Source organism: Phyllostomus discolor, chromosome 5 (genome assembly GCF_004126475.2).
Source record: "Phyllostomus discolor isolate MPI-MPIP mPhyDis1 chromosome 5, mPhyDis1.pri.v3, whole genome shotgun sequence".
Taxonomy (NCBI): domain Eukaryota; kingdom Metazoa; phylum Chordata; class Mammalia; order Chiroptera; family Phyllostomidae; genus Phyllostomus; species Phyllostomus discolor.
The window spans coordinates 131,813,202-131,837,200 of record NC_040907.2 but is presented as its reverse complement, the minus strand read 5'-3'; the positions used below and the strand labels follow the sequence as shown (position 1 = coordinate 131,837,200).

Here is a 23,999-nt window from a genome sequence, read left to right as displayed (position 1 = left end):
TAAATGTTAAGGATTCTGAGCTGTATCAATATTTTTAATAGTAAATAATCACCAAAACATTTGTATTTTTAATTATATTATATTGGTTATGCTATTACAGTTGTCTCAATTTTTCCCAATTTGCCCTGCTCCACATGGCACGCCCCACTCTCTCAGGCAATGCTCCTGCCATTGTTCATGTTCAGGGGTTGTGAGTGTAAGTTCTTTGGCTACTCCATTTCCTACACTGTACTTTACATCCCATAGCTATTCTGTAACTACCTATTTTTACTCCTTAATCCCCTCACCTTTTCATCCATTCCCCAAACCTCCTACCATCTGGTAACCATCAAAATGGCTTCCTTGTCCATGGTTCTCTGTTCTTCTTGTTTCCTAAGTTTGTCTTTTTTTGATTCAATTGTTCCTATGTATTTAATGCCATTTTATTGTTCATAGTTTTAATCTTCTTTTTCTTAAATAAGTCTCTTTAACATTTCATATAATAATGGTTTGCTGATGATAAACTTTAGTTTTTTTCTTGTCTGGGAAGCTTGTTATCTTCCCTTCAATTTTAAATAATGTGTGTGCTAGGTAGACATGTTTGGCTGTAGGTCTCTGCTTTTGATGACTGTGAGTATTTCTTGCCAGTCCCTTCTAGCCTGCAAAGTTTGAAAAATCATCTGACAGTCTTAGGGGAACTCCCCTCTACATAACTAACTTCTTTTCTCTTAATGCTTTTAAGATCTTCTATCTTTAACCTTTACATTTTAATTATCATGTGCCTTGAAGTGGGCCCCTTTGCAGCCATCTTGTTTGGGACTCTCTGTGCTTCCTGGACTTATATGTCTCTTTCCTTCATCAAATTAGGGAAATTTCCTTTCATTATTTTTTCAAAGAGATTTCCAGTTTCTTGCTATTACTGTTTTCCTTCTGGCACCCTTATGATCCAAATGTTGCATCACTTTAAGTTTGTCACAGAGGCTGCTTACATTATCCTTGTTTTTCTGGAATCCTTTTTCTTCTTCTTGTTTTGATTGGTTGTTTTTTGCCTCCTTATATTTCAAATTTTGATTCTCGGTTTCATTCACTCTATTGTTGATTCCCTGGTAATTGTTCTTTATTTCAATTAGGGTATCCTTGTTTCTGACTGGATCTTTTTTATGCTGTTGAGGTCTTCACTATGTTCCTTGAAAATCCTTTTAAGAAGTGTTTTGAACTCTGCATCTGATACATTGTTTATCTCCATTTTGTTTAGTTCTTTCTCTGGAGTTTTGATCTGTTCTTTCATTTGGGCCATGTTTCTTTGTCTCCTCATTTTGGCAGCCTGTGTTTGTTTCTCTGTATTAGGTAGAAATGCTATGGTATCGTGGCCTAATGCAGTAGGTGTCCTGCAGGGTACAGTGGCACAGTCTCCCCTACCACTCAGCTAGGTACTTGAGGCGTACCCTTCATGTGGGCTGAGTACACCTTCCTCTTGTAGGTGAGTCTTCATTGCTGTTGGCAGGTTACTGGGAGGGGTTTACCCAGGCCAGTCAGCTGCAAGGACTGACTGTGACCACTGACAACAAACCTCTGCCTTTCGTGGAGGTTCAGCTTTACAGGGGCAGGGTGGTGGTGCTCTGACATGGTCTGTAGCTGTCCACTGGGTGCACAGGCTCTGGATTTCCTGGGTGGTATAGGCCAAGGTCAGCCCCCATCTGTGTTCTGCCTGAGGCCAACCTATACAAACTATAAAGCAATCTGAGATGTTGCTACTTATGTGGGGCTGGGAGATTTCCAGGTGAAGCCAAGGTGTAAATCTAAGCTGGCTGCTGCTAGTGCTGGGCCTGGGGCCACTTAGCAAGAGCTATGAGGCCTAGGGGCTTACTGAAGCCAGCTGTTCCTTGTTTGAAAGGATTTAGGAAGTTGTGGGGCATGAATTAAGACCAGCCATTCATATGGAAAAATCATGGTTAACACTTTGGGTGGGCCTGTAATTTGAGTGGACAAAATCTCAGTGGATCTCGAGAGCAGGTAAAAGCAATGTTAGCTGGGTTGATGGAGTCTCAGATATGGTACCCACCTGCCGGCTCTCTGACTCTGCGGGGAGGGCTCAGAAAACTGACAATGGCCTCTGTCTACCTTTCTGTCTGAGAGAGAGCTGTCCCCCAGCTTTTGCCTTGATGCCAAACAGTTCAGTTCCTCTTTTCATGCCACTGGTACCTTTCAAGTTGCTACCCCAAGTGCTGGAGATCAGAGGGAGTGAGTCTGAATAAAACTGTATGTGAGTTTTTTAAGGGGAATGCTTGGGATTCCAGAAGTTTCTTCCACCAACTCATTTTCCAGTGGTTTTCACAGCCAGATGTTATGGGGACTTACCTTTGTGGCACTGATACCCTGGGCTGTGGGCGCTGGTGTGGGGCTGGCATGCCTGGTTCCTGAGATATTTTTCATAATTTTTATCCACCATATGTAGATGCGAGACCAGCCCATTACATGTCTCTGTCCCTCCTACAAGTTGGATGGATGTGTTTTCTTCATTTTTATAGTGGTCAGACTTCCATTCAACTCAATTTCTGACAGTTCTGAGTGATGGTTTCCTACAATTCAGTTGTAATTTTGATGTGGTTGTATAAGGGGGTGAGCTGTGTTTACCTATGCACCACCATCTTGACTGAAAGTCAAAATATTTGTACTTTTGTCTGTATTTTTGCATATAGAAATTTGTATTACAATTTTACTTAAAAATGAACTCTAACACCTAAAAGTAATTCTTTATAAGTTTGTTTCCACTGATTACAATTATAAAATAAAAGACATGTAAAGAAAATAACATCTTTAACAGTCTACTGAAAACTGCAGGCAAAACGCTAGTGACATTATCATTTCAGTTTTTCTTTTGACATTTTTCTTATATATAACCTCTACTATAACTTTGTTAAGCCCATTAGTAACATAGCTAGTAAACAAAATTACATAAGCTGAATATATATACCAGGGAAAATATGTAATGTATGTACATATTAATAATTCGTGGTATGTCCACATACATTTAAAAATCAAAACAGCCCTGGCTGGTGTGGCTCAGTTGGAATGTCATCCTATAAATAGAAAGACTGCCGGACCATTTCCTGATCAGGGCACATACCTAGGTTGTGGGTTTGTTCCCTGGTCGGGGTGCCAGTAAGAGGAAACTAATCTCAAAGTGTTTCTGTCAAATCATTGTTTCTCTCCCTGTCTCTCTCTCCCTCCCCTCTCCTCTCTTTAAATCAATAAGCATGTCCTCTGGTGAGGGTTAAAAAGAGTGAAAATATACAGCCTCTAAAATAAATCTAAAAACACAAGACCAACATTTAAAAAATTACTGCAGAGTTTAAAAAAATGGAATAGTTGCAGGAATATTCCAAGTTATTTAAAGTAGAGATTCAATAATAGAAAGATGTTAATTGTTCCCAAATTTGTGTATAAAATTGTATACAATTCCAAGGAAAACTACATCAGGATATTTGTGGGAGAAGGAAAAATGATAGAGGGAGCTATAAATTTTTTAAAAATTAAAGACATAAAAATATTATACACATAATCAAGTAGGATTTGCACCTGGAATGAAAAGATGGCTTAGCATACGAAGATCAATGCAATATGAATTAAAAGAATGAAAGGTGGTGTGGGGGTACGCATGATCATTTCAACAGATTCAGAAAAAGCATTTCACAAAATTCAACACCCTTTCATGATTAAAACACACACACACACACACACAAAACCCAGGAAGAGAAGAAAAGTACCTCAACATAATAAAGGTCATATATAAAAATTCCACACCTAACATCCTACTCAATGGTAAAAGACTACAAGCTTTTTCTCTAACATCAAGAACAAGACAGGATGCTCATTTTGCCACTTCTGTAAAATATGGTTTGAAACTTCTAGATAGAAAATCACACAAAAAAGAAGAAAACATCCAAATTGAAAAGAAAAATTATTTCTGTTTGCAGATGACAGGATCTTATATGTAGAAAACACTGATATTTTCTGACTCAGAAAAAAAACTATTAGAATAAACCAATTCAGCAAGTTGCAAGATACACAATTAATCACAAAAACAGTTGCATTTTTATAAACAATGAGTAATCTGAAAAGAAAATTAAGAAAACAATTTCATTTAGGAAAGTATCAAAAAGAATAAAATGTTAAGCAATTAAATTAACCAAAGAGGCAAAAGAACTATACAATCAAATTGTACAATGAAAAAATTAAAGACAAATAAATGGAAAGGCAAGCTGTGTTCATCTATTGGATAACATAATAATATTGTTAAGATATTAACACTATAAGGAACCTACAAATTCAATACAATCTATATCAAAAGCCCAATGCTATTTTTTACAGAAATAGAAAAATCAATCCTAAAATTCATATGGAATCTCAAGAGACCCCAAGTAGTCAAAACAATCATGAAAAAGCACAAAGTTGGAGGGCTAAGGGGATATAAGGGAGCTAACCAGTAATGGAAAACACAATAAAAAAGATTTTTGAAGTTGGAGGACTCACTTTCTGATTTCAAACTTCCAACAAATCTAAAAGCAATCAAAATGGTGTGGTACTGGAATACAGACACACAAAAACTAATGGAATAAAATACAGAACCCAGGAATTAATCCTCACATTTACTGTCAAATGACTTTTTGCCAAGGGTGCCAAGGCCATTCACTGGTAAAGGACAGTCTCTTCAACAAATTGTGCTGGGAAAACTGGATACCCATATGCAGAGAATGACAGTGACTCCTTATCCTACACTATATATAAAAATCAACTGAAGATGGATCAAAGAACTTAAATGTAAGAGTTAAAGCCATAAAAAAAATAGGACACAAAAATTTCCTGACACTGGGCTTGGCAATAATTTCTTGGATATAACACCAAAAGTACAGGCAACAATAGGAAAAAAGAAAAATTGAACTATATCAACATTAAAAACTTTTCTATACCAAGACACTTCTCAAGACTGTGAAAAAGCAAACCACAGAATGAGAGAAAATAACTAACTGCCAATTATTTGATAAAGGATTAATATTCAAAATATATAAAGAACTCAACAAAAAAATCAACCTAATTTTAAAATAAGCAAAAGACTTGAATAAATATTTCTCAAGATATACGAGTGGCTAATAAGCACAAGAGAAGATGCTCAACATCACTAATCATTAGGGAAATGCCCATCAAAACCACAACATACCAATTAACACCCATTAGGAGGACAGCCATTTACAGCACATGTGTGTGCGTGCACACACACAGAGGAAAACAGCAAGTGTGGGATAGGATGTGGAAAAACTGGGACTCTTGTATACTGCTGGTGGGAATTTGAAATGGTGAAGCTGCTATGCAAAACAGTATGGTGGTTCCTCACAATACTAAACATAGAATTACCATGTCATCTAGCAATTCCACATCTGGGTATATACCAAAGAGAATCAAAAAGTACAAACCTGAACATATATTTGTACACTAGTATTCATAGCAGCATTACTCATAGGCAAATGTTAGAACTTGGGTTATCAAGTGTCCACCAACAGATAAACAGATAAATAAAATATGGTATGTACATGCAGGAGAATATTATTTGGTGATAATAATGAAGTTATGATACTTCATACAACATGGATGAACCTTAAAAAAACATTATACTAAGTTAAATAAGCCAGACACTAAAGGACAAACATTGTATGACTTCACATCTATGAAATATGAGCAAATTCAGAGACAGAAAGTAAACTAGGGGTGACCATGGGCTAGAATAAAAGGAATGTAAAGTTACAATTTATTGAGTACTGAGCTTCCTTCTAGAATCACAAATTCTGATGATGGATATTGGTGATAGTTGCACAAGAATATGAATGTACTTAATACCACTAAAGGTTCAAAACACCAAGTTTTCTGTTATGAATATTTTATCACAATAAAAAGTTTTAGCCTTGGCTGGTATGGCTCAGCTGGTTGGAGCATTGTCCCACATAAACCGAAGGGTCAACAACCGTTTCATTCCCAGTCAGAGTGCATGCCTGGGTTGAGGGTTCCGTACCTGCTAGGGGTGCATGCAGGTGGCAACTGATCAGTATTTCTCTCTTACATCACCATTTATCTCCCTTTCTCTCTCCCTCACTTCCCCTCACTATAAAATCAATAAACATGGACTTCCGGCAAGATGGAGGAATAGGTGGACGCACCGTGCCTCCTCGCACAACCAAGATTAGAACACCAATAATTTACAACAATAATTTACTATCAGAATAACACCCAGATCCGGCAGAGGATTTATCTGAATGGAAGTCGGGCAGCCAAGAAGTTGAAGTAGACGCGTTCATCCGGACTGGTAGGAGAAGACGAGCCGGCGGGCATGGGGCTGGCTCGGGTCGGTGGCACGCGGAGGTCGGGGGAAGGTTTGGCGCGAAATCGGCACAAAAGCCATCCAGCGTGCAAGAAGGCAGCGGTGATCCCTGAGTACGCAAGCTGCGGCTGGCAGACCCAGAGGGGTAGCGATTGTGGACCAGGGCAGAACTCGCGGCCCAGAAGCCCAGACAAGGGTCTGAGTCCAGGGGAACGGAACTACCGCCATTGTTTTCTCCCGCCCCGCTCCCCCGCCCGCCCCGCCCCGCCCCCACATATAACGTCACAATCTAGCGACTGGGGTGCCCAGCCCCGGTGAGCACCTAAGGCTCTGCCCCCCACCGTAACAAGAGCAACCAGACCGGAAAAAAAAAAAAAAAAGGAGAGAGAGGGGGAAAAAACAAAAAACAAAAAACTATGTTTTCAACAGAGCAGATCAGTCCCCCAGGACTCATCCTTTTGAGCGACCAAGAACTAGCCAATCTATCAGATGCACAGTTCAAAACACTGGTGATCAGAAAGCTCACGGAACTGGTTGATTTTGGACGAAATTTAGATGAAAGAATGCAGATTACCATAAAACAGATGCAGGAAGACACGCGGAGGAGAGCCAATAGTGAAAGGAAGGAATATGAGTCTCAAAACAATACAGTGGACCAGAAGGAAGATAGAATCAACCAAGCAGGAAAGCATGATGAAATAAGAATTAAAAAAATTGAGGAAAAGATTAAGAGCATCCAAGACACCTTTAAACGTTCCAATATCCGAATTATAGGGGTACCAGAATCGGAAGGGGAAAAGCAACAGATTGAGCACATATTTGAACAAATAATAAAGGAGAACTTCCGCAATCTGGCAAAGGGAACAGTCTTCCAAGAAATCCAAGAAGCTCAGAGAGCCCCAAAGAAGTTGGACCCAAGAAGAAACACACCAAGGCACATCATAATTACATTAGCCAAGGTAAAAATGAAGGAGAGAATCCTAGAAGCAGCAAGAGGTAAGGGGACAGTCACCTACAAAGGAGTTCCCGTCAGACTGTCAGCTGATTTCTCCAAAGAGACCTTACAGGCAAGAAGGGGCTGGAAAGAAATATTCCAAGTCATGAAAGACAAGGACCTACAACCCAGATTGCTCTATCCAGCAAAGCTTTCATTTAGAATGGAAGGGCAGATAAAGTGCTTCTCAGATAAGGTCAAGTTAAAGGAGTTCATCATCACCAAGCCCTTATTTTATGAAATGCTAAAGGGACTTATCTAAGAAAAGAAGATAAAGAAAAAACATGTATAGTAAAAGGACAGCAAACTCACAAATATTAACAACCACACCTAAAGCAAAACCAAAAGAAACTAAGTAAACAATTAGAACAGGAACAGAACCACAGAAATGGAGGGCACATGGAGGGTTAGCAGCAGGGGGGTGGGAGGAGGAGAGAGGGGGAAAAGGTATAGAGAATAAGTAGCATAGAATGTAGGTTGAAAATAGATAGGGGGAGGGCAAGAATAGTATGGGAAATGTAGAAACTAAAGAACTCATAAGTATGACACATGGACATGAACTAAAGGGGGAAATGCGGGTGGGAGGGGGGTACAGGGTGGAGGGGAGAGAAGGGGGGAAATGGGACAACTGTAATAGCATAATCAATAAAATATATTAAAAAACAAACAAAAATCAATAAACATGTGCTCGGATGAGAATAAAACAGTTTTAAAAAACCTAATTGCAAGAATGTCCAATATATTTTTGAAAATGAAAAGTAATAATCAGAGGTTAGTCTTACTTATTAAAATTCTATAAAACTGTGATTATTAAAGTATTCTAGTCCTACGTAACAGGAAACAGTGGGGGCAGGGGAGTAAATGTTTTTAAAATATATAATTTTGAGTTAGGATTTTTTAAGTAAGACATAATATTCTGAAGTCAAAGGAAAAAACTTAGTAGTACTACAAATGATAAGCAAAGCCATGAGAAATGCAATATGAACATTTAAAAATAGAAAGAGACTAGAAAAACACATGTCACATTTTAAAAAAAAAGGAACAGATATAAATATAAAAAAAGCACCTACAGATCAGTAAGACAAAGAAATCACAAAATGGACCAAAATATGAACAGGGTACTTGTATGTTTTTTTAAAAAATAAGGCAAATAAATACATGAAACTCAAAAAATGCCTAAATGCAAATTAAAGCAAAGTACCCTTTTTTTCAACCCCATCAAGCAAAGACTATGACTAACATCCAATGCTGCAGAGTGTGGAAAAACTGATACTACTGTAAACTGCAAGTAGAAGTGTAAACAGGTGCAATCTTTATGAAAATTAGTCTGTTGTTTCAGCAATTAAAATTAACTGTATATGCACCAAGACCTTTCTATCTACCTTCAGAAATATTTGTAAAGTCTGAAAATGGGATAATTACTATGTTATTCATTTCACCCAACCACTCCCTAGACATACCACAAATTTCTTTCTGATATTACAATTAGGCCCTAATTTTCACATTATTCCCATGTTTTGCCAATGGAATCCTATTCTTAAACCGACTGGTTTGCTTTTTCTCATTCTATTCTCCCTACCAAAACCATTTTACTCCTCTTTGCATATTCCAATTGCCAGTTACTTTTCAGGATTCAAAATGTCCTGTTTCCTCAGTAAGTGCATCCTTCAAATCTGTATCACTCACTTCTGTGAATCTGTACAGTTATCAATGCCTTCTTACCCACTAAGCCTTTAAAATTAATGATCAGACTACACCTGACAATGTCTTACATTTGATGAAGGCTATATAACAACATACAAGTTTTGAACACTACCTGGTATATACTAGGTGCTCAAATATTTATTGAATAAAAACATTTCAATATTTATTCAGTATTTAATGAATGATTGTATGTTTATTGAATATACTATCTCATTCACAGAACCATTCTCTGAAATGATATTATTCTAAATTTTCTATTCATTACTGATATACCTTTTTATTGCTAGTTCTGTTATTTACAGTAATCTCTCACTGTAACTGTAAATGTATCTATTTTTGCGAATCTATCAACCTCAGCATTGTGTTCTCAGTCATTTCATAGGTGCTTATAAAATTAAAATTATATCTTACTGAATAAATTCTTTTATCATGGCAGCCTCTTTATCCCAAATAAAGCTTCATGCTTTAAATATGAGACTTGAACATAGCCATATCTTTAATTAGCATATTCATGAAGTTTTTCTCCATTCTTTACATTCACCTTTATGTATTCTGACATGTCAGATGAATTGTTATAAACAGCAAATAGGTGTATCATGTAGGTTTTCTCCTTCAGCTCTGATAACTTGACTTTTAAGAGAAACATTCAGTCGTATATTTAGATTAAAATGATATCTACATATATCATTCTATGCTTTCGCTTTTTTCCCTTTTGTTTCTTTGTCTCTTCCTTTCTTGCCTTTTAAAAAATTTTGTTATTCTAGTTTTTTCCTTTCTACTAGTCTGGATGTTAATTTGTCTATTCTGCTGGTTACTCTAGAATAGCTGTATCTAACAGACCTTTCTACAATGATGAAATTTCTGAGTCGCCTAAAACCATAGCCACTAGCTATATGTGGCAACTGAGAACTAGCAATGTGGCTAGAGCAAATGAAGAACTAATTTTTTAAGCTAATTAAATTTTAATTAATTTAAGTTGCCACACAAGGCTAGTGGCCACAATATCACATGGCATAACCCTAGAATTTCCCACACTGTAAATCTGGCTGACTGCATCTTCATGGTGTGGTTTAACATGCTCTTCTAACTGCATATGTCCTACAAATAGTGGCTGAATATTAACGCTTGATTACATGCAAGTTCAATAATTTTCAGTGAAAATACTTCAATAGCTAGACTGTGTACTTCCTACTATATCTTTTAAGGAGATTCATAATGTGTGGTTGTTTTCCTTTTAGTGATGCTCAGATTGATCACATATGAATGGGAGAAATGGGACAATCTACACTTGCCCATATATTTGCAAAGAAACTCAAGAAAGATAACTGAATTAATAAAAATGGTTACTTAGAGAGTGACAGACAAAAGTGGGCTGATGAGAGCAGCAGTGAAAGTGAAATTATTCTGGATACAGCATTTTATGTTGCTTTAGTAACTAATAAATACTTTTTAGTGAAATGGAAATTTTTGGTCCTCCACCTCATACTCAAGATCAAAATATCTAGTTATGAGGTAAAGAAAATAGCACTTTAAGTAAGGAACTCCAAGATTTTCATGAACACTAAAGCTTAACCCTTATCTACTGGAAGACAATATAAAAACTTGAGAATCACTGACTTTAGTCAGACACATTAGGATCTTCTCCTGTAGGTTCCTAGCCATCACTAAAAAATTATATACTTGGATCACATCAGTTTAATCTCTTCCAGGAATATCCTCATTACATGTCACTTCATAATTATAACTCTGATCTTTAATTACTGAGCAAGAGTTATTCATTTGCTAGAATAACATTCATTGTCTTTAACAGCAGTTGAATGTTATGTAATTCTCCCTGTATCTGCTACCAGATTCAAAATTTTCTGTCAGTAAAAGTTTCTCTTTAACACTGGCATACTTCCTTCTCCCTGAAAAAAAGAAAAAAAAAGAAAAAAAAAGAACTAGGTGACTTTTTTTTGACCTGAGAAATTATTATAAAATGAAACTAATAAATAAAATAAAAGCTGCTCTAATTGAAGAGGTTGAGGATGAGAATTCAGTACCCCCTGGTTTCTTCTTTTCCTCCTATACCCTCTGGTCATTCACTTGTCTGGTCACGCCACCCTGCATGAACTACAAAACAATCTGGACATGCCTGCTACTTGTGCTGGGCTTGGAGGTTCCCAGGCAAAGCCAAGCTGTGAACCTAGGCTGGCTGCTGCTAGTGCTGGGCCTGGGGCCACTTAGCAAGAGCTATGGGGGCTGTGGGCTCCCTGATGATGGCTGTTGCTTGACTGATAGGATCTAGGAAGTTGTAAAGTATGACCCAAGACCAGCCATTCATATGGAAAAGCCACTGCTAACAGCTTGGGTGGGCCTGTAAATCTGGTGGAGTGGAGCCTCAGGGGATCTCCAGGGCAAGGCTGTAAACAGTGTTAGCCAGGTTGATGGAATCTCAGATATGGCACCTGCTTGGGGCTCTGTGGGAGGAGGGTTCAGAAAAGGAACAATGACCACTGCCTACCTTTCTGTCTGGGAGAAAAATGCTCCCCAGGTCTTGCCTCGAGACCAGATACCTCAGTTTCTCCCTGTATGCCACTGGTGCCTTCAAGCTGCTACCCCAGTACTGGAGCTCAGATGGAATGAGTTTGAGTAAGTCCATGTATGGGTTCTTATGAGGAACTGCTTGGGACTCCAGTCTTCTACCGACTCAGTCCCTGCTAGTTTTTGTGGCCAATATGGGGACTTACCCTCCTGGCACTGGACCCCTAGGCTGGGAAACCTGGTGTGGAGCTGATACTCCTCACTCCTGAAATATCACTCCCAAATTTTTATCCATCACATGTGGGGGTGGGACTAGCCCATTCCACATCTCTTCCCCTCCTACCAGTCTGGAGGGATATAGTTTTTTTAATTCCATAGTTGTCTGACTTCCATACAACTCAATTTCTGACGGTTCTGAGTGGTTGTTGTTCTATAGTTTAGTTGTATTTTTGATATGGTTGGGGGAGGTGGCAAGCTGTGTTTACCTATGCCCCCATGTTGACTAGGAGTGATCTATGTAGTTTAATTAATGTGATTTCAAAGAAAAAGACAGACCAAAATAACAGCATGATGCTATTCAGCACACTACACAGTTTACCAATTTTAAATTGTTTCACAGTTTATATATCTTACTTTATTGCCTTGATGCTAATATTCAATCTAAGGAATAACGAGGGAGGAAATAAATCTTATATTAAATATACAAAGCAATTTTACATTGAATGGCAGTGCATAACTTTATCCATATACTAACATACTGCTTACTTCAACATTCCTCTGAACCTAAAGATGTTTTCTGAACCTTCAACTTATAATTTTGACAGATCAGATACTTCAGCTCCTAAGTGACAATCTTTCACAAGACATGAGTGAATCACAGACAACTGGCTTTGAAAAATTCTAAAATCAATTCTATGAATGCCTAGTTTCGACTGCATTTTCTGTTTCAACATTCTCTAGCATGTGACAGGAAATCTACATTTACACTACATAATTTTCATACTAATATAACAAATACTAGAATTCACCTGGAATAGTGAAGTAAATTCAATTTAAAATTTAAACACCTGCCATGATACCAATGTAAATAATCCCAGCTAAGGAGATAATTAGATAATACTTTCACCACAGGTTTTCATAGGTTACTGAACCCATTCAAAAGGTTAAAAAGTAAAAAAAAAAAAAAAACTTTTCATAATACTAAAACTTTATTGGCCTTTTTTACTCTTATTTTCTCATCAATGCACAAAGCAGTTTGCTATAAGCTACAGATAGTATGACAGCACTGTTTTGACAGGTAACTGAATGTGTGCTTGTCCTAACTTTTCCGTTTTAATTTTTAGTACAATAAAAATCAATAGATATAACCCACAAAAAGAAAGGCCTTAGGATCCTCAATAATTTTTAAGAGTTTAAAGGGATACTAAGACCGAAAAGTACTATATGACTAAGGTCACTCACTTTGCAGGAAGATCATCACCAGTATATGCCACTTCATATTCTGCTTACCGGTAGACAAGTTGCAATATATGTAAACTGTGCCTTAGTTTCAGAAACATTAAAATGTGGAAAATGTATATCTTAAAATCAAAGAAAAGGAAAACTTCTACATTCATGAACATTTTGTAAAACACTAAAATTGTTTTTTTCACAAACACAAATGCGTATTTAATACATCATTTGATTCAATAAGAATGTTTTCTCACTTGACTCAGTTCGTGCAATGCCAAGTAAAACCATTTTTAACAAAAGAGAATATATCTAACATCAGTTTGACATCAGAAGTTTTTTATGAGTAAATGAAATTTAAAAGGAAACAAAATGCATTTCATGACTTCAAACATTGGGTTGTAATATTTTTTAAATTTCAACAGATTTCCTGAACACCACAACACTTTAACAGATGAACAGTAAATTTTAAATTTCAAAAAATAGGAACAAGATTGGGGATACCTAAACACTAGAGAATGAAGTTTGGACTTTATCAGATAAGCAAAGGAAAAACTACTAAAATGAGGTAAAGGACAATGCAAGATGAGTAATTGGGAAAAGGAATAAACTTGAAAATAAAAATACCACTAAATACATGCCTGGAGCAATGAGTGTTTGAAAAGAGTGATGGTACAAACTGGGGCTGGGGGGAAAGGGTGGAGAGAAGATTGCAATTTGAAGAAATTGCAGGCTGAGAGCTGTTGGGAGGGCAGCGGGTGGGATAAGATATAGAAGGATAAATGGTGATGGACAGAGACTTGACTTAGGGCGGTGAATATATAATGCAGTGTACAGATGATGTGTTGTAGAACTGTGCACCAACGGCCTGTATAATTTTGTTAATCAGTGTCACCTCAATAAATTCAATAAAAAGGAAAAAATAAATTCCTGAATACATTCTTTTTAAAAAGAAAGGAATTTGAAGGATTCAGTAAGTACTTACATTCTAAGTGATGAAGAGGTAAAGGATGAAGTTGTTTTCATATTTGGATGAGACTTCAAGATAAGTCTGACAAGGGAAGCTGGTTTCACATGAAGACAATCAATTTCACTTCAGACACAAACGTAGGACATTCATGTAAAGACAACAGTTGTCTTTAGGATTCAAATTAAGGTCAATGCTCAAGTTGCAGATTTGTGAGTAATGATGCAAAGCAGCATAAGTATATTCTCCAAACAGAATAGCAAGATTGAAATACAACACACTCTAGGCAAGGGACTGCATCTCTAATACTAAGAAGGTTGGAGGAACTGTAGCCAGGAAAGGAAGCAGTAATATCTTAATTCTTTCGATTAATTTAAACTACTGAGTATTTCCACCAAAAAATTAAAACATGAAGAAATAGATCTTGAATTATTTCAAGGCCCAATTTTGTAGTCATGAAATGTTTATTTTTCTACCTCGATTAGTCCAATGATAAAAATCCAAATCCTATGAACGTATCTTGGTCATCCAAAGAAACTCTAAACAGAAATCACATTATTTACACAGAAGAACTGTTGTCCTTGTAATATAACAATAGGTATGTCATAATGAAAAGTTTTATTAAGTCAGGATTAAGAGCTTTCAGGGCAGATGTGAAATTTATTTTTGCTTAATAAACACTTTATTCTAAAACACTTCAGGTAAAAACTATTAACATCACAATTCCAGAATTGCATAATAGGAAAAACTGGATCTAGATCTATTTCATTCACTGATTTGATAAATGAGGAAACCAAGGCTCAAAAAATTATAAATCAAGTGAAATGTTAAAAGTATTTTTGAGAAACGTTTCACTGAAATCTAAGGTATTTTAAGTGATCAATTACATATATTTATGCATATTTATATACAATTACTATTTATTCAAAATAATTTCAAAAAGACACTCTACTAAGAACTGTTTTGTTGGGCTGATTTCAACAAATACAGATGACATACCATACTTGAATTTTGCAATTTATTAAAAAATGTGTAATCCAAAATTTAAATCCAAAGGAATATGCCACTTAACAAATTTCAAAAGACAGATTTCATTATATTCATACTTTTTATTAAAAACACTAATAGGTTTATAATTACAGTTTAAAGCATTTACCTATCATGCTCAAATTTAATAACAGGATCCTTAATATGATTCATAATTCCAACTGGTAGAGTCCAGGAAACTGGACTAGACCATGTTATAACCTTAGAATTTAGTACTATGTTCAACCAAACAATAAATGTATAATAAGCTGCTTTCTAATAATTAATTGTGTATTTTAACATTAAATCAATAGGTTCTATAAGATTAAAATTAATGTTTTCATTAATGAGTTTATTACTAGAATAATTTTATAAAATAGCTAAAATATAAATTCTACATGAAAAAGATTTTGTTCAATTAAATAATTTCAGGGAATGTTTCAGTGTTTTGAAACATTTCAATTTTTAGTAAGCAACCACCTTAAAACAATTGTACATTGTGTAAAACACGTTTGTTAAAAATCCACAATGAGCCCTGGCTGCTGTGACTCAATGCATTAGGTGCTGGCCTACAAACCAATGGGTTGCTGGTTCAATTCCCAGTCAGGGCACATGCCTGGGTTGTGGGCTGGGTCCCCAGTAGGGGGGTGCATGAGAAACACTGATGTTTCTCTCCCTCCTTTCTCCTCTCTCCAAAAATAAAATCTTTTTTAAAAAATCCACAATGAAAAAAAATGTTTATCTGAACAGAAAACAGAAATATAATCTGTCAAATCTTAAAACAAATGAAATTAGCAATATTTGTTACCACTAAATCACTACCATTAAAAACCATCAGTATTAGTTTTTAAATAAAAATCTCTCATCTCAAATCCTTTCAACTAGAAGTGTTTTGGAGTTCAAAATTTGTTGGTTGTTATAAAGTAAAATGAAGCATATATTATAGTAGTTGAGTATAGTAATATAGTATGTATTGTATGTATATTGTATGTGAAAGTGCAGATATTGTATATAAACCTGGAGGTTAGAGCACCCTAAAATTAAGCACATTAGTATTTCTCTTACAAAAAATATTCTATTTATATTAGCTTTTATTAAAAAAAAAAAACAGTTCAGTCAGTCAGGTTTTCAAGTTGAATCATTAAAAACGTTTTGATGGTACCAGAACTGCAGATAAGGAATAGTGTACCTATGGCTATTTATCTGGCCAACACAGACACAAAGTAGAAACATACAATATTTACAGCATATGACCTAAAAAAGTAAAAATTGCCATTTCTTGTTACTTTCCTAAATTTTTAAACTATAGCATAGTTCCTGACATAAAAGTTCAAGTTATTTATTTTTAATTTAGAGCGTTAAATATTTGTGTTTTATCTACATTAAAATAATTCTTCAAGGCTTTGGAATACACCTTCACATAATAAAGCAGAATATATCACCCTTCCTTAAAATCATCACTTAAGTTATTCAAAGTTGGTAAGATAAAAGTCTAGTGTCTTAACAACATCCAAGGGAAGAGCATCGACAAAATACCTTTCATATTCTTTCCAAAAAATGAAATGAAAATATTACCATGTGTATCAGCTAACATATTTGTGGTTCCAAATAAAAGAAAAACCAGACCTGACTGGTATGGCTCAGCAGATTGGGCATTGTCCTACACACCAATATCCTCCCGCAGACCTTAAGAGGTTGCTGGTTCAGTTCCCAGTCAGGACATTCCCTGGCCTGGGTTGTGGGCCAGGTCCCCGGTTGAGGGTTTCCAAGAGGCAACCAATCAATGTTTCTCTCCCCTTTTTTCTCCCTCATTTCCACTCTCTCTAACAATAAATAAATAAAATCTTTTTTTAAAAAAAGGAAAAACCAACAAAAACACAAAAATTCATTAATTCTTCCATAATGAAAAGGTCTGTAAGTAAAAAACCCAACAGTGGTATTTAGGCCTCAGAAAACAACATGATCAGTCACATTTTTTTCTGTTGGCTTTCAACTCTGTATCAGCTTTGCCCACAATTGGTCTACCTTAAAGCAGGAAAACAGCTGTAGCAATCCCAGACTCATACCACATTATACTATCCTTGGCTTGCTTCATTCTGACTGGAACTGTAGTTTCTAAGGTATGTACTCATCCACTGATACCAGAAGAATTCCCTTTCTTATTTGGCTTTGAAGTATTTGCCTATCCTTTAGTCAAAGCACACCATGGAACATAGGTATTGTGGGAGCAACCACTAAGGTGCACAAAAACAGATTCAAAATTAAGAGTAAATAGTAGATAATTGAGATGGTTAGTATAGATTTTAGTATCCAAGAAATTTATAAAATTCATTCATTTATTTACCATTCAATGAACATTTAAGAAACATGTATAGATGCTAGGTACTTTACTAAATATAGAAAGAGGAAAGAAAATGAGTATGAGTTTGAATATTGAACACATTCTTTGTATATAACTTGCAATTGTCAAAATATAGTATATTAAATCTATAAGCATAGGGAAATATCCAGAAACAGCCTGTGTTCTTTCAAATACATTGAAATTTCTAGTCATTTTTACTTTAAAATATGATTATATCCCTACATGAAAGTAAGAAGGTAAGTCTCATGGTAAAATGAAAGCATGACAAGTTAAAAGGGGAAAAAATACCTACTTCCTCTCCTTTAATTTTACAAAAACATATAATTGACACCATTTACTGGGTGATCCCCTTTATTTAAAACCAGGTAGTGGTTACAACCACACAAATTATGTGCTATAGCTGCAATTTACATACTCATTTTCTTGCACCTAAGTTTTTAAGACTAATAACAACAACTGATTTAAAAGAGGGTGAAAAATAGTTTATATATTTAAATCAGACAACAGTCTTTCTATCTGCCAGCTAAACCAATTTTCCCTATGTTAACTTATCTAGATCAAACTGAGCAATAAAATAAAAATCAATTATTCATTCATTGAACATTTTGTGAATAAACCGGAAATCAGCATTATCAATATGGCAAGACCATATTATAAATTTCAGAATTACCTAAAAAATTATCCTAACAAAATTTATAAGGCAGTCAAATGTTACCAACTCAATATGAAACTTAAATGATACAGCTGAGCAGAAATGTATAGGAACTAAAAAAGGAAAAGGATTTCCTTATAAACAAGTCAATCATAAATCACTTTTTATATTTCCTAAATATTTTATTTATACTTAAGATACAAGATCTGAAAAATAACTTTTACTAGACATATAACTTAGAACAGTTTAAGATCTGTATTCCATGGTTAGCTTCTCCTCACTAAATGACCATATGAAAATTCCCCTCCCTTGACAATAGCTCACTTGGTTAGAGCATGGTCCTGATATGCCAAGGTTGCAGGTTCTGATCCCCAGTTAGGGCACATACAAGAATCAGCGAATGAATGCATAAATAGGTAAAACTGTTACAGAACAAACAAGGGCGGGGGCTGAAGGCAATATATTATTACTGAAAGGAACCCCCCAGGTTCATTATGTCCGCCGCTTTATAGGAAAGACATCTCTCAATGCCAGAGATTTGTAAAAAGGAAAGGAAATGTTTATTTAATGCTATACAGAATTAAAGTAGTGACCTAATGTCTTCATCAAAATCCCAAAGTCCCTTAAAACACCCACAAACACACAGTCCTTCCTTCCCCCTTTCCCCAGCCTGGGCAACCATATCTCAGGAAAAGAAATAGAAGTCTGGGCTCAGGCAGCTCCCAGCTCTTCCCAGTAATCCGTTTCAGCTGATAGGCCTCCCTCAGTTCCTGACACCATCAGCTGGGTCACCGAGATCTCTGCTAAAGTCGGGTGGTGGTTCCCCATTCTAAAGCTGTAGGGGTCCCCACTCTGGCAAAGCTGCATGGTTTTCCCTCCCAGGGGTACAGGAGTCCCCAGTTTGGCAAAACCCCATGGTTCTCTCCCTCCAATGGCTGCCATGTCTGGATTTAAATCCCTGCACCAATCTTCTTCTACAGCCCCATTTCCAACTCTTCCCACAATTGGCTAGACTTGCCAGCACTCTCATATCCTTCCAGCTTTACTGGGTTGCCATAGTGAGTATGGGCAGGCATGGCCCCATGTCATGTAGCCAATCTTCTCCAAGCTCCCATGCAGGCGCTGTAACTCGGGGGGACCTGTCCCCCAGTTATGTCTTGGGGGGAAATTACTTCCATTCCCCTGGCACAGAGCATGGTCACAGCTATTTAACATATCTATGCAACCAGTTAAAGGTTAGAGATATGTTAAATGACCACACCAGAGGTTAGCTGCAAAGCTGTTGCTATGCAAAATAGCTCTCAATGGCCCTGCTCCATGTGTCCCTTCCTCCAGCTCACACATGTGGGGGTAAGGGGTGAGGATATCCTAATATTTCCTGAACACCTTGAGTTCTGGACCCCATTTCAAATCCCTATTTGGGGCCCCCCTCTTGGCTGCACCCTGTTACAGAACAACAAATTGATGTTTCTCTCTCTCAACTCAATAAAAAAAATTTAAGAGAAAAGAAAAAGAAATCAATAAACTAAATTAAAAAAAAATTCCCCAATACATAAGCAAATTTATATGTTTGGTTTATAAAACACAATGCAACTTTTTACTGCTTTGGAATATTAAAAAAAAACAAACCTGATACATTTTTTAAAAATACAGACTTTTTAGAAAAGGTAAACTTGAAATGATGCTGTAATCACCTTACGAATCAAGGGAAGATGTGTGGGTAAATGGCTATATGGATAACAAATGGCTGCCAGGTTATGGAAGTTTAAAAAAAAGTAAATAAATCAATTTTTCCTCTTTAATAAGTATAGCAGTATTACTGAGTATTGTATAATAGTACTTCTCCATTTCCAGCTTTCCTCCTATAATACTAGCAATATTCCAGAAAAATTCCTCAAAATGTAAGGCAGTAATAATGTTCAATATGTATACCAAAGCAAAAACCTCCCTAAGTAACGGGGCTAGAAAAAGATTTCAACATGCTGAGGTCTGAAATATACTTTTATGTATTTCAACAACTTGGTCCTCCTGAATAAAGAGGCTTCAGATAAAAGGTTTCAACAGTCTTTTGTTGGTTAATGTAATGCTGATAGATAACCAACCCAGAAGGTTTTCAAGCCATTTTTTTTAAAGTAACAAACAAAACAGGTGAAATGATCCAAGACTAGTTAGTAAAAGATTCTACATTAGGCTCATTTACTTAAGAGATCAGATAGTGATATCACTGAAACTGCTAGCATGAAAAAAAGTACAATTAATTTCAGCCATAACTTATTTATACCAAATCATATATGACCTTATTATAAAAGAATAGTTTTTCTGTGATGGTGTGGTAGGCTTAATAATGCCATCCCAAAGATGCTCATGTCATAATACATGAAACCCGTAACTATGTGACATTACACAGCAAAGGGTTGAATTAAGGTTCATATGGAATTAAGGTTGTTAATTAGCAGACGTGGAGATTGTTCTGGATTATCTGGGTGGGCTCAATATGATCATGAGGGCATTTAAAAGTGAAGGGGAAGCATTGGAGTAGAGAAAAATGGTTAGAGACAGAACAATGGTGTTAGCTTTTAAGTAGGAAGAGGGCCATGAGCCAAGTAATGTGGACTACTTTTAAAAGCTAGAAAAGGAAAAACAATTCAAGTTTTGAGTCCTTCTCCCAAACAAGTGCCATATATACACGCAGCCAAGATTTCTAATAAATGTGCTGGTGCTAAACTGTTTTAAATTTCATTAATTTAGGATATATAAATGTAAACAAAACATGAATGTAAGAAAGTCTGGGAATAATTCTAACACTATAGGTTCTAGGTTTAAAAAAATCTCAGATTACACTATAATAATGAAAATTTCAAATAAAGACTGTTAGATAAAGAAGGACTGTCAAAGGTTCACATAGTTATGATTTAAAATGCATTCTGGGGTAATACTGCCATATTGTGAATGCACATATATTAAGTGTACAATTCAGTAAGTTTTGATGTATGTAAACAATCCTGAAGAAACTTCTTGTTCTTTCCAGTCAATCACCATCATCCACATATACTTTTCATTTTTAAAAACTCAGCCTAATATCTTGTCTTTTATAAACATGGTATTTATAAACCCCTCTCTTTACATCATTTAAATATCCATGTAAGAAAGCAATTCTTTTTAATATGTCCATATTTAACTTTGATATCTTGACTGTCACCAATAACATGCATAATTCAAAGCTACATTTCCTAATTTTCATGTGTCTACAAATATAAAATATTGTGAAAAACCAAAACAGCATTCCATGTTTGTCTTGAAATAATATTAAAATGCTCAACTACAGTCTAACTAGCTTCTATATAAAAGCCAAAACAATTTCCTATCAAAGGAGAAATTCACAACATGCCTTTTACACATACAAAAAATAAGTTACTGAATTTACAGAATTGTAGAATAATCATAATCAAATTTCAAGGAAGATTCTTTTTCTTCCTTTCAATGAAAATAAACAATGAAGAATTTTAAAATTACCTCTACTCTGCTTATTTCATATCTGAAACACCTATAAGCAAAACAAACATATTTTGCAGCATCAAATCAACATTAATACATGCCATATGACACCATGTATCACAACTATAGTCACGAAACAGGGATTTACAGAAACTCCAACAGAAATATTAAAACAGGTATGTACACAGGCATGTACATATACAGATAGGTATTAAAGTGATTTTGGAATTGTGAGCATGCATATACCTTTATAATAGAAGAAAAAATATTCCCAAGTTTGAAATTTTATGTGAAAATTAAATGCCCTGGGGCACTTACTAATAAATTTCATGGATCATGTGTTCCTAAACCAACCTTAGGAAGCTTATGAATGTCTTGCCTCTACTCTGCCCCCTTATCTCCAACCTGTCCCCCCAGTGAAAATGTGCTTTGTAACAGTGACAGAGCATATCCCGTCTGCAAATCTCACACATTCCTACACTACCAAAAGAAAATACTGGCAGTGTCATATGTAAGGAAAAGAAAAAAGAGACAAAGGTTCAACTGGGCATTTAATATTTTAATTTACAATGTTTTTTGCTTCATTTAAAATGATATAAAACCCTGGAACGGAAGATGTTAAAAGCACTATTCACTTCTAACAAAAAACAACAACAACAAAAAACAACAACTAACAAACCACAACCCTATGGAAAAAAACAGGAAGGGAGGAAGGAAGGAAGGGAGGAAGAAAAGAAAGGATTAGGAAGGGGTAAGGAGAGAGAGAAAGGTTAATTTTTATGACTCTCAAATCAAAAATTTTCATTTTCATTGTTTCCGGTTAGAAATCCAAGCATCTACTGTGGAAAGAGGTGGAATCTGGGTACCATGCCACAGCCTTTGGTCTCAAAAACACACTCTAATCCCAGGACTGACTGGAGAAGAGTGATCTCTCTTTCCATTTCTCCCTCCCCTTAAGCAACCTCACGGATAAGTTTCAAGTCTCCAACCTCTGCACTATAAGACTTTTGCGAGAAGAGAGATGATGGTAAATCTGGCCCCATATAGCTACGAGGGTCTGGTCCATCCCGTCCTCCTCCCCAACCTGTCAGCGCAGCGCTGATCTTGCAGACCCGCCTTTCGAAAAGGTCTCCGGAGATGCAGGGAAGTCACAGCCGAACCACTCTCGGACAGTTGCCAAGTAACCGAACCGGGGGTGGGGCAGACCTCTGGGAGTCCCGCTCAGTCACCGTCTTGTCCAGAGAGCCACTTGCGGGGAGGCGGCGACCCCATCAGGGGATATGGGCAAATCCGCCTTGAACTCCTAGGAGGGGCGTGACCGCCAGTTGGCCGGGCTGAGCAAGGTGCCAGGGCTAAACCCCTCAGAGTACGGTTGCGAGAAAGTGGGGGTGCAGGAGTGGGCTGGGAGAATGAAGGGTGCAGGTCTCTTACCGCCAGGTCCGGATTGCGGCAGTCCCTATGTGACACAGCTCTGATGACCCCCGCTCGCCAGCCCCGCCAGCTTCGTCCACTCTCCCCGCGCTTCAGCTGCGTCTCTTCGCCGACTGCCACGCACAGAAACCGCTTCCCCACCAGCTCCGGCCGCGTCTCTACCGCCATAGCAGACACTGCCTAAGTGGCCGTTGCCTTACCCACTGCTAGGGAACCAACGATACCCCACTCCTACCGTCCGCCCATGCTGTGGCGAGCGGATAGGAGGACAGTGGCAGCCCCGCTAGCTCAGAGTTGGGGCGCACTGGACGCTCTTCCCAGAAGGGCACAGCGACCTCGGCCTCGTACTCAACACTCTGCTGGACTTTCCATCTCGCATCCTCTGGCTTTAGCTTCACAGACACACACACACTCCCCCCACATACAAAAACCCGACAGCAATCCCTACACAGCCGTCGGAAACCCGGAGGCAGCCTCGACCACCGCAGCGCCCCGGCCAGTACTACTCCGCCTCCCAGTCTACCGGCAACCGTGCGAAAGAACTGCGCGTCTCCTTCCGCCTGCGAGGGCGGGGAAGAGGGTCCCAGGAACCACCGCAGACGCAAAGTAGTGCCCACACTGCGGCAACGGCTGCGGGACCAGCCAGACTAAGAAGTAATGAGAGAAGCAGAAAGGGATGCTGTCCTCCAGGAACAGCTTCAAGAGCATTTGATGTCTATCTTTCCAGTCTTTGCTCCTTTAGAAGTGCGAGGTGAGGCAAAAGTGACGTGCGCTGGTTTCCACTCTGGGTCATAAAATAAACTCCAAATTAAACACCCCATCTTCAGAGCAATGTGTTTTAGAACACAAGGTGCCTGCCGTATGAGGTAGCTGAATTTTGCCTGAATTAACAGTCCTGAAGTGCCAGCAGAAAAGCACAGTACCACTTTCAACTGAAACCTAAGCCCACAGACTCAGTCACTGAAGAACAAACAGTCCACGACTTTAAATGAAAATAAAGAAAACACTGTCTTCATCCACTATCATCCTATCATTCTTCCCGTTTGT

At 37.2% G+C, this 23,999-nt stretch overlaps 1 protein-coding gene across 4 annotated transcripts in view; it reads right to left on the bottom strand.

Annotated features, from left to right (window-relative positions):
- The window catches only part of JMJD1C (jumonji domain containing 1C), a 261,892-nt gene extending 238,459 nt beyond the window's left edge, over window positions 1-23,433 (bottom strand). For 3 of the 4 annotated variants that reach the window (XM_036026904.1, XM_036026902.1, XM_036026905.1), the window contains exon 1: window positions 22,953-23,400. In XM_036026904.1, coding sequence (XP_035882797.1) covers window positions 22,953-23,120 — 168 coding nt within the window. In that variant the 5' untranslated portion in view covers window positions 23,121-23,400. Of the gene's footprint in view, window positions 1-22,952 lie in introns of all 4 variants that reach the window. The other variant, XM_028511400.2, reaches the window with a different exon arrangement.
- Window positions 23,434-23,999: the final 566 nt, after the last annotated feature.